Source organism: Octopus bimaculoides, chromosome 17, assembly GCF_001194135.2.
Source record: "Octopus bimaculoides isolate UCB-OBI-ISO-001 chromosome 17, ASM119413v2, whole genome shotgun sequence".
Classification (NCBI taxonomy): Eukaryota; Metazoa; Mollusca; class Cephalopoda; order Octopoda; family Octopodidae; genus Octopus; species Octopus bimaculoides.
Window position 1 is genome coordinate 54,844,209 of NC_068997.1, and position 12,705 is coordinate 54,856,913.

The window sequence follows — 12,705 nt, forward strand, 5'->3', positions numbered from 1 at the left end:
CAGAATGCTAAACTTATTTTAATAAAGATTTCTCTAACCGGCTTTCATTGCAAAGCAAATTTTCAAGAAGAGGGAAAATGAAAATGTTTTTTACAAAGAAGTACAAAATGAAGAAAATAATATATAAAAAAATAAACATACCAATGCATTATATTGTCTTTCAGCTTTTGAAGTTCAATGGTAATCCATGTATATAATGGTTGGAAAAATAAGGATGCATGAGAATTGAGAGTTGTATTAGGTTTAAAGAAAGGGTTAAAAGTTTGTGTTAAGCAGGAAGTGTGGTGTCAAAACAGGAAGTGTGTGTAAGGGGAGACAAATCTTTTTAGTTGGAGTTATGAACTCTTTTTAGTTCATAACTCCAACTAAAAAGATTTTGCTTAACACAAACTTTGAGCCTTTTTTCTCTTTTTTTAAACCTAACCCAACTCTCAATTCTCGTGCATCCTTATTTTTCCAACCATTATCTACATGGATTACCATTGAATTTCAAAAGCTCAAAGACAATATAATGTATTGGTATGTTTATTTTTTTGTATATTATTTTTTTATATATTATTTTCTTCATTTTGTACTTCTTTGTAAAAAAACATTTTCATTCTCCCTCTTCTTGATAATTTGCCATGCAACGAAAGCCGGTTAGAAATCTTTATTAAAATATGCTTCCAGTTTAGCATTCTGCCTTATTATTATTTTTCATTTTCCTATTATTTCTCCACGTGCGGTTAACACAACCCCACTATTTACTGACTTATATATATATAATGTGATTGATCAGGCTATTAAATGTTGCTATACATTGCTGGTCACAATGCACTTCATTTTAGCTTTTGATTGAAGCCATTCCACAGACCAAGCAAGCAGGCCAACACTAGGCCTCTGATTTGAAGGCTAGTCCATTGCAGGGCGACTCATTTAGAACTGATTGAACTGGAGCAATTTGAAATGGAGTATTTTACTCAAGAAGTCTGGGATTTGAAACTTTGATCTCATGACCGTGTGTGCAACACCCCTAACCATTAGGCCATTCACCTTTATATTTATATGTGTGTGTGTACATCTGTCAGATTGTTGTGGCAATTGAAAGGTCTAACTTCATTACACTTTCACACTGCAGCCATTTACATGTTAATCACCATGATGAAGTCATACATCTAAAAATCACTGAAATAAAACTACAGTGCTGTATAAAAAAAAATCTAAAAAATTACCATTACAACCAGCAGTCTTTGACTCAACAGCAAGCTATCTCCAGCCAATATTTGTTCTGTTTATAATGCAATGATCTTAGAATTTTTCTTTTAACATTTCCCCTGGTCACCCTTTCTTTCTTCTAACTTTCCAAACTTTTTCTCTACCAATTCGTCATGCATATTAAGTTGACAGGCCAACATGTTATATTCTCCAGACTTACCAGTTTTATTTCTAAATTTCAACTAATTCTGTTGCCATTTAGAACAGACCATTCATTTTAGTGCTAAAAATGTCATGAAAACAAAAAGTAACCCCAGCAAAAGAGGCCTAACTTTGGAACGATGTTGCAAGTATTTAAATATTGTTTTATTTTAACTAGGATAAAAGTTTCTACATTTCCAAAGAGTGGGGAAATAAGAAGTTGTAATGTTAATTCTTTTCTTATTTTGTTAGCAGTGTAAGAAAAATTAATTAGTTTCAATGAAGATTCCAAACTAGATCAAGGTTTCAGAATTCTGGAATATTTCAATGTTGACTACTAACTTGTTAAACGCAGAGCAGCATCACTGACAGATAAATTAGATCCAATAAGTCGATAATTGCTTTACTACTAATGAAATAAAAAGCATTTTCAGTGATGTTGAGATCAAATAGTCATGAACCAAAAGTTATTTCATAAATAAATAAATAATCTTTCTTGTAAACTCTTTGAGTAACAGAAGCTTTTTAATTAACAGTGAATATTTCATTAATTGGTTTGGTACTTTGTGTAGTAGTTTAGAGAGAAATTATTGATTGGGTGGGATACAAAACTAAATAGAAGGGTACATCTATCAATTTCCTCAAGTTTCTCCTCCCCATTGTTGTTGTTGTCATCATCGCTGTTATCCTCTTAATCAACATTTAAACAAGCAATTTTCTCTACTTGCATGAACCAAATGAAATCCAGTGAAATATTTTCAATGGCCGGGTGCCCCTCCTATTGCAGACCCTGTTTTCAACCATGGTAATATTTCCCCACGCCAAGGTATGTTTACAGGGAAGATTATAAACAAAAGACACTGCTTATATGATGATGATGATGATGATTATTTGGTTCCAACTATTGTGTACTGTCAAGATATGCATGCACTCACACATGCACAACAGGCTTCTTTCAGTTTCCGCAATGTGACTGAACCTAAAACCTTGTAGTTGTGAAATGGATTTCTTAACTATGCAGCCACACCTGCACCATTAATAAAACTGCAAGGAAATGCAGGGTTATTATCATATCTTGGAATTTGTAAACTAAATCTAAAATTTCTTGTGAATCTATTGAGAGTCCATAGATATTTTTTCATATTGTTTTAAAGAGAAAACTCCATGTAGACATTGCTGAAAAATATAAAATTAATAATAATGATAATGAACTCTCACATCAAAGACGATGTATGAGTGTTCAGCTTAATAATAATAATAACAATATAGTAGAAGACACTTGTTCTGGATGCCATTGACTTTTGTTTGTACTTGTAAAGGTATCATAAGCTCTTCAGCTTCTGCAAAATGCTAGTTTTGTCCCTCTACATCCTTGTCAGTGGCACAATTCCTTGGTACCTAAGGCACAATTCCTCAGTAGCTAAGGAAAATAGTCTAATAATGGGGCATACAAGCAGATAGGAAAACCTTCCTTTTTTTCTGTCAACGGCTTATATGCCCCGTTATTAGAATATTTTCCTTGGTCATTGCACAGTGATCGCCATAAGCTTTAAGCTTGTATAAGAATATTATCATTATTATTTACAGGATATATAACTTTAATCCTTTTGCATTCAGATTACTCTGTCAAAACGTAATGCTTATTTATTCATATTGCTTTGAATTAATCATGGATTATCTCATAGCTTCAAGATTTTGATGATGTGATTGTTTATTTTTAGAAGAACATTGTAGGGTCGGTGTGAGAGGTTGGATATGGCTGGTTTGAATGCTGAAGAGTTAATGAGATAAAAAGAAAGACAAAAATGGACAAAAACAATAAAAACCATGAGTTTTTAGTTTTACAATTGAGCAAAAATTGATATTAATTTTGTTATTTGTTTCAAAAACAATGTTTACAGCATTGTGTTTAGTCCAGTTGAAGTAAGACTGAAATATATTGTTTGTAGAAATATTATCGTTTACTTACATAGGGCAGCGTTTGAGCCTTCTGATTGCCGTATTATTTTCTTGAATCTCTTCGAGATTTGGACACTTAGCTCCATCACCAAGAGGCATTTGTAAAATTTTCCGTTTTCTTATAACATGCGATTTGTATATCACTCCATCGATAGTTTGACAACCATCGCTGTAAGCTTTCCATTCCATCCATTCTGAAACTATACAGTCTTGAGGTAATACACAACTTTGGTAATCAGCATGAACTATTCCTGTCTCCCAGCAATCTCTGAAGTAAAAATAATATTCTTTGTTACACATTGTTTAAATGACAAATTGAAATGTAGACATGGGGGGGGGGGGGGGGGGGGGGAGGTGTGAAGAACAAAACAACAAAAAGCAACTTTTTTTTTGTGTTTTGTTAAAAAATAAGTCTTAATTCAATATTACATATTTACACAGGTATAGATATCCATATGTGTGAGAGCAATATATCTATATACATACATATATATCATATATGCTTGTGTCTATATACACATGTTTAGCATCAACATCATTTACATCTGCCTTCCTTGTTATACATGTTTTTGCTGTGGATTGATAGAATTGTAAGAATGGTGAACAGCATTTGTTCCAGCCTTTTAAATTCTGAGTTCAGAGTTCAGATCCTGCTTAGGTTAACTTTGGCTTTCATCTTTTCAGGTTGATTAAATAACATTAAGTACAGGGTGTGCTTAAATCGCAAAATATCATTAACATTTTTATTGTTGTTGTTGTTGTTGCCATCATCATCATCATTCTATGTACACATAGTCATCATTGTTGGTGGCCCAACAAGGCCACAGCTTTTGCCTGAAACAAGTAATATAGATGTGTATAGATGTGTGTGCAAACTCTAAGTCTCACCAACTGACTACAATGGGCATTACTGGTGAGGTCTAATAAGCTTGAAACATGTTCATTACTTTCACCAGTTTACTTAAAAGACAAGATCCATTCTCAGAATCCATTTTTTATATTTTTCAAAATTTCCATTAAATGATTTTGTTGTAGTTGTCTTTTCTTGTTGTTCTTCAATCTTAAATACAACTAGAAGAATTTATTATTTACTAGTATTTCAGTTAGTGTCAATTAATTGAGGTTGCATATAAGGGTGTAAGAATGTGTATGGGATGGTTTTTAAAGTTCGTTGGTGTTTTTGTTGCATCATCTTCCATAGAAAATAAAGTAAATATTTAAACTTCCTGTGGATGACAAATATGTATTCCAGGTACTTAGATCAAATGTTGATTAGTTTTTTTTTGTTTTGTATCTATTTTTTTATGACTTCCATCAAGAACAAGGAAACATATCCACATTTAACCTTATATGGGATGCATTTTCTTCCTTTCTATTTTGAAATGCTGTAGATGATCTAGAGCTTGTGCTTTTCTTTCAAACTTAGAATATTCACAACAAGAGTGCAGTGAAAAAGAACACAATTCACAAAAGTAAACATGAGAATGTCAGGAGAAGAAAGGAGAAAAGGGGGGAAAAAGCAGTAAATTGGTGAATAAATAAGCAAGATATAGAAGCATGCACATTCTGTCAGGCTGTTTGGAATCTAAAGCTGGAATAAATGATTATTGTGAAACAATTGTAAGATAGCCTTTCGTTGGAACTTAGAAAATTATACATTTTTTAGGGATTTCTATACCTCCCAGTGACAGCTGGAACATAATTAATTAAACATAATTAAATGGACCAGCTTTCATATGATCAATGTTCAAAGAAGAAAAGAAATATAAATGTTAAAGATGGGTTTAGTTTTAACCTGACTTTAGGTTTATTTCTGTAAGGTGGTGAATTGGCAGTTTGTTCCAGTGCTCTGTACCCAAGTTCTAATCCAGCCTCTCATCCTTTTCTGGATAATTAAGAAGTCTCAACGAGAATGGCAGATTGATGGAACTGTAAGAAAGTCAGACTAGATCCCTTGCAGCATTAATTTTGGCTCTTGGTCTACGTGGGTGATAGATATTTTCTGATGCCCAGTTTAACGTCTCTAACCTAAACTACCTTTAGGGGAATTCACTCTGTAGCAGTCATTTCTTCTCAGTCTTCAGATTGAGGACAACTTCATTAACCCCAGGTCTCAGAGGCCCTGTGCAGGGTCACAGGCAGTGCCTTCCCACCTGATTAAATATTGAAAGAAACAAAATTTCTGAAAATGGACTTTTTCTGAGTTAACTTTATCAAAACATTAAACCAATGATTTCCACATGAAAACTGTGGCAGTAAGAAGTAGTAGATAAGCTAGAGTTTAAGTGCTAAGTTCACAATTTAAAATATTCACTCTACACTAGATGAGCATTTCTCTTTTGTTAAGATGGGGGCGGGGGCGGGGGCGGGAGAAGAGAAAAAGAATTATCAAAACAAAGAAACAAAATAGAAATTAATAAATACTGAATCTTGGAATATTTTTATTTTATTTAATATCTAGAAAATGAGACTAATCTCTGAACTAAGAATCTTTTAAAGTCTTAAAATTAAAAAAAAAAGACAAATTATATTTAAAAGTTGTCTTAATCTTCAAAGTTCTACTTTCCCTCTATTCATTTAGCATTATTTGTGCAATAAAATATTTTAAAAAATGTAAACTTTTCTGAAGGTTGGTTTTGACAGGAATAATAAAAGCTCCAGTATTATTCATAATATTTGATAGTGGTTTCACTTATGGCATAGTTAAAACTTTAACTTGTGATCATTTATAATCGAAAGAGTACATATATGTGGGTTAGGTGGGTGTGTATATCTTTCTATGGATGTACATACACACACACATATCTGTGTATATGCATGAATATATGTATCCATGCTGGTACATATACTTGTGTATACTTTCACACACATATGCATATATAATCATCATGAATGATATATATATATATATATATATATATATACACACACACACACATATACATACCTATACATATGCACATTTGTATATATATATATACATCTACATAAATATATACACACATACATATATAAGCACACATATATACAATATACATATATATATACACACACATATATACATATATATATACATACATACATGTATATACATACATGTATATAGATGCACACACATATATACATCATATATACATACATATATGTAAATACACATACATACAGACACATATATATATATATATATATATATATATATATATATATATATTGATCATAGTCAGAGATAATTTCCCCTCAGCAAAAGAAAAAAGTAATAATAAAACCATCTGAAATGTGTTGCCGTGCATTTAAGAGACATAGATGGATAAAAAAGAAGTTTTCAGATAAATAATTGCAGATATTTTTAGTCGTCAAAATACTGGAACACTTCCATCTGTTGCTTATCTTTCTTCATATATTTTTTATGGTTCCTAGCAGGAAATTATGGAGAAGCTACTATCACATATATAATATTGATTTCACTACACTAAATACTTGTAAAATATAAGCAGATACAAGATGAAAAATTTAAATTACTTTTTAAATTTTACTGCTTATAAGTTTTATTTAATTATTGTAATTATTTATTATTATTATTATAAATGCCTTAGAATGCTTTGCAGCTTTATGTACTGAGTTCTAATTACACCAAGGTTGACTTTGCCTTTCATACTTTTGAGGTTAAAAAAAACATTACCTGCTGAGCCGTACAATATAAATGACTTACACCTTGTCCTCAAAAAACTTCAGGCTTTGTGCCTATAGTAGAAAAGATTATTATTACCATCATCATCATCATCATTCTGCTCTGGTCAACTTGGCCTTTCGTCCATTTGGAGTCAATGAAATAAGTAGCTGTTATGCACCAATACAAAGCAGGTACATGATAACACTTGCAATCAGTTGAAATCAGAAGTCATGAAAGTCACTGCCTGGTATTATGTCTATGTTTATTATTATATGAAGTTATTTCTGAAAGCTGAATACAAGAATCAACTAATAAAAGTTTGGCCTGCTATTCAAGCAGAATAGTATGCTTTGTCCAGCCGTTTATGAGGAAATAGCTGTTTTAAATATGACAGCCACTTCCTATAGCCACATAATAGTAACAAAGGACAGATATCAGATCTAAATTCTGCTGTTCATGGTATTACTAAAATGTTCATCTTTTTGTGTTTTCAAGTTCAAATTACAAATGGTTTCTTCTACATTCCATTCATTTAAAAAACAGATGTGATAAAAGCTGAACTGAATAAAAACATGTTGATTGCACAACAGATATTTGTGACAATGTTCTACCTCAATTGATAGTGAATGGAATAAACCAATATTGAAAGCAGTAAAACAAAAATGGTCCATAGTTCTTTTTATTACACTCATAAAACAACTTGAAATGTAGTATTTCAATAATATGTTTTAGAATATAATGTTAATATTTTCCATTATATGAAAATAAAATACTCTTGATAGCAAAGTTATTAACTCAATAAAATGTGGTGTCACTAGATAAGATAATAATGATGCAGTCTTTGGTTTTGAAGTTTAGAATCCAAATGCTAAAGTGATGCTAATTATACACTAAAGGTTTCTATTTTTTTTAATCAGTCAGTAGGAAGTAAAATTTTTGACCTTTTTTTTTTAGTGCCTCCAAGACTATTGGGTGGAAATGAAGTTGTTCTCAGACCAGAGATCTGCTCTGGATATTTGTGAGAGAATCATCAGCTTTGCTAAAAGTACTGAAGGACTGGGTGGTGTGTAAAATGGTTGACACCCAAAGATTAGGCTGTGATGTTAAACTGGGTGAGTGTGTGGGCTTTGCTAAAAGTACCACCAGGTATTGGTGCTGTTCAACTTGGTACTTACATAATATACATATGTATGCACATATAAGTGTGTATATGTATGCATGTATATGTGTGTGTATTGCCCCTCTGCCATCATGGGCAAGGCTGAGAGCCATTTCTGGTGTATAATAATGTCTTTCATCAACCTGTAATACTGTGTTTATCATTTAACCTCTGTGTGTGTGTATGTGTGTGTATGTGTGTGTGTGTGTGTGTGTGTGTGTATCATGCAAGCATGGACCTAAAAGTGATGATGATGATATGGCATGTGAAACCAATTTCCATCACCCAAACTTCACTCATAAGGCATTGGGTCAGCTCGAATCTATGGTAACATGCAAGATACCATGCGATAGAATTGAACCAAGAACCATGTGGCTGGGAATCAACTGAACATTTCTTTATACCTCTAAATTTTATAAATTCCTGTTCTTTATAATATTTATTGAAGAACTTCTGATAATCACTATAACTTTTTTTTACAGACATTTTTCCATCTCATGAATGTATGGCAATATATCCGCCAGTTGAGTATTGCTAAATATCATTCTCTTAGTTGTTTGTAATTTGTTTCAAAAGCAAGTATTTCAACAGTTTTGTTCTTTCCATAACACAGGAATCAATAAAACTCAATATATGTGCATTTATCCACATCAGGGATTAACTTTGAAGTAGAATTAAAAAAAGACACAAATTAGCATAAATCAGAGAAAAAAGTACTGATTTAAAATGAATGATTTTTAGGAAATGTAGGTATAATATATATAATTACAAATTTTCTGAAAGATTCTAAATTTCCAATGTCATTTTGGCTTTTTTAATATGCAAGTTTGCTATAACATAATATATTATGTTAACAAATTCAGTGTGTATTTCTTTCAAAAACCTGATTTTAAGTTCAACAATATTAGTTTCAACAACAAACACCCTTACAAAAACATTCATCTATAACTTATCAAAACTCTTTCATAGAATTTATATTTTAAAATTTATTAATTTCCTAAAAGGAATATAGCTTTCTACCTTCAATAAAAAGAACTCTTAATGAAATTCTTTGAAATGAACAGTGAAGTATTTGAAAATTCTGAGTTTGAACCAAGGATATCTGCATTTAAAAATTTATATAAAAATACCAGATGTAGAATTGCTTTTCTTTGCAGTGCTCAAATCTAACGATGCAATTCTTGATTAACTGTTTTGTTATACTTTTTAATCTATTATTTGAATTTCAGAGAAAACATAATTCATACAATAAATATCCTAGATTTTGCCGCAAATATGTTTTAAAAATATTTCAGTAAAAGCAGCCTTTAACATTTTATTCCTGGCTCATAGAAATTTGAAAGAGAGAAAAATCTCAGCATTGTAAAAAGCTATACTCCATGGCTGAAGCATTTCATAAACCTCTCTGGCATTTTGTCATGATTGTCTGAACCAAAAGTAGTTTATTACATAAATTGACAAGCATTTTCTCCAAAATATATTGCAACTTTTCCTATCTTGTGACAGGACTATATTTCTAAGGATGGCATATACATTTTGGTTATAATTTGAATTATTGTAAGAGCAAAATAAGTTATCTGCATAAAGATTGCAATAAGATTTGAAATGGAAACCGGCCTTTGAAGAAACAATTTGTTAGAATCATAAGATCTTAGGTTGACTGAAAATATTAATATAATAGCAGACATTCAGAGCGAGTAGTTTTATTTCAAGAATTTATTTCTGAGAATCAACTAATGCAACAGTAGTTTCTCTTGATGTACAGTAATAATGATTCAATATCTAATAATAACATCTGATTGATATGGCATGAAAATGGCATCATCATCTGAAATTACTTTCATTTACTTCGAATAAAATTCTATGTTCTTGTGTCAAAAGTTTGAAGATTATGGAATTAAAACAAAACGACTAATTTATCTAAGATTATTTTAATGAAAGGTCCATGGAAGAAGAAAGGTTACTCAAGTGAGAATTGAACCCCAACTTCGTATTAGGTATATGCAAAACCTCCTGTTCTAGTAATGTTGGTATGATTGCATCTTCAGCTGGAACTTCTGTTACTTGAATCAGTAAAACATGGACAAGGATGGGTGAGTTGGGGGTCTCAAGATAGTTGTACTGAGTGTATTCTTTCATTGTTATTTTATTTTCATTGATAAAGATGATGAGAAAACCAAATATCGTAGTATGAATACATGTATGTAAAAGATGCAGTAAAATGCAGTATAGGATGTGTGCGTGAGTTTGGAAAATATATTGGAAATGTCAGACACATTCAGTTTCTACTTTTAATGAATAATTTTCAGTGAATTGTACTAGTTCTTATTAGAAGAGATCGCACGATGATGCATTGAAATATCTATTTTACAGTTTGTTATATTCCAATAAGAAGAATTAAATAATTTTCTGCAGAATAGCAATATTTATAAACTAATTATCTGTTAAGTCTTCAGTCTCGATACAATTTGATGCACTCTTTGAGCCATTTGTAATAATTTTTACAGCAATCTAAAGGAATGATGACGACAACTGTCTACACTTCAGCATGTCCCTATTATTTTTAATTTGGAAGATGCTTTAAAGAAGTAAATATTTGCTTATTTGTTTGTCTTACCTCACCTCACAAGTTTATATTTTTCAGTGTGTGTGTGTGCGTGACAAAATAAATAAAACTAACCTATCTGAGGAATAATTATTTTGCATTTGTAATAACTTATGACTTTTGGGATTATGTTCATCCACAAAAAGAAATATTTTGTAACAACACGGATATCAGTATTTCAAATGTTAGTTTAGTTAAGTGTTATGAGGTGTATGGTCAATTAACTTTCAGAATGAAATACAGGTAGACCATAGGGAATGTTAAATATTTAAGTTTAGAGGCATTGGTTGATACTAATTAGTAAAGTTCTTAATTTATCTGGGCTATTTAACTGAATATAATATTTCAACAATAATGGGACAAGAATTAATTTTCTGTTCTGTGCTGAATTCCTGATAAAGTCAACTTTGGCTTTTATTCTTGCTAGGGACGATAAAATAAAAGTGTTACTGGGGTGGAAATATTCAGTTTTACTCTTGCCCTCAAATTGGGGGAGCATCACAGCCCTGTGTTGAGAGGATATTCTTTGGAGTTTTAATAATTCCCCCCTGGAAACATGGGTGCTTTGTTCATTTTCCTTAAACAATCTTTATTCAGGGACCTTTGGAGGGGGATGCGATGATAAAGTCCTTGATCATGTCCTTGAGAATTAACAATCACATTTTAGACCCTTAATTCCACTCTTTTTGCATTTTTGTTCCTATATCCAATATGCACACTCAGAGTTTTCTTTCATGATCTATCAATAATCTCTCTCTCTCTCTCTCTCTCTCTCTGTCTCTCTCTCTCACACACACACACACACACACAAACACACCCACATTTCTCTCTCTCTCTCTCTCTCACACACACACACACACAAACACACCCACATCTCTCTTTCTCTCTCTCTCTCTTTCTCTCTCTCTCTCTCTCTCACACACACACACAAAAACACACACACACAAACACATCTCTCTGCAAACATGGGCTGAATTTATTCTTACAAGTCAATTATTTATTTAAAGTTGACTATATACTGTCCTCTTTGCTAATCATCCATCTCTAAAGTAACGGTGGACAGTTTACAGTTAGTCAAGCAAACTTGATCAAGTGGAATAATGTCATGTTTAGGGTAACAATACCATGACTTTTAGAAACGTTTGAACTTCTACCTGTAAGATTCATAGATCCACATTGGGTATGTGTGTGTGTGTGAGTGTATTTCCCTTCAAATAGTATCTATTTGTTGTGCCTTCATCACTGTCTCATTTTAGTTGTCATGGTGAACATGTTAAAAGTAATTCACATATATGCCTCCCTGTCTTTTAGTAGAATCAACAAAAATAATTTATATATAGGTGCAAGGCATGTTTGTGTGGTAAGCTGCTTGCTTCCCAACCACATGGTTCTGGTCTGGCTTCAGTCCCACAGCATGGCACCTTGGGAAAGTGCCTTCTACTATAGCCTGAGGCAGATTAAAGCCTTGTGAGTGGATTCAGTAGACAGAAAATGAAAGAAGCTCATCATACATATTAGATATCTTTGCGTCTGTGTGTGTTTGTATTTTTCCTCCACCACTACTTGAAAACTGGTGTTGGTTTATTTACTTCCCTGTGACATAGTTGTTTGGCAAAAAAAAGGACAGATAAAATAACTATCAGGCTTAAAATGAAAACAAGTACAGTTTCCGTTCAACAAGTACAATCATCATTCAACTAAAATTCTTCTAGGCTATACTCCAGCATGGCCACAGTATAATGACTGAAACAGATAAAACATAAAAGTTATGAAATATCTAGAATATCCTTTTTATGATGTAAGTGTATCTGAGGGCTTTGAATAACATGAAAGACATGCATGCATTTGAAAATGTATATTTGGAGACATACAAATATATCTATATATATATATATATATATATATATATATATATAT

The 12,705-nt window shown here is 31.8% G+C and overlaps 1 protein-coding gene across 20 annotated transcripts in view; it reads right to left on the reverse strand.

Moving 5' to 3' along the window:
• LOC106878639 (thrombospondin type-1 domain-containing protein 7A) overlaps positions 1 to 12,705 on the reverse strand; it is a 999,802-nt gene that overhangs the window by 225,450 nt on the left and 761,647 nt on the right. For all 20 annotated transcript variants that reach the window (XR_008265800.1, XR_008265799.1, XM_052974016.1 and 17 more), the window contains one exon: positions 3,365 to 3,622. Coding sequence is in view for 18 of the 20 variants with exons in the window: in XM_052974016.1 (XP_052829976.1) it covers positions 3,365 to 3,622 (258 nt within the window). In the remaining 2 variants the exon portion in view is untranslated. The remainder of the gene's footprint in view (positions 1 to 3,364; positions 3,623 to 12,705) is intronic.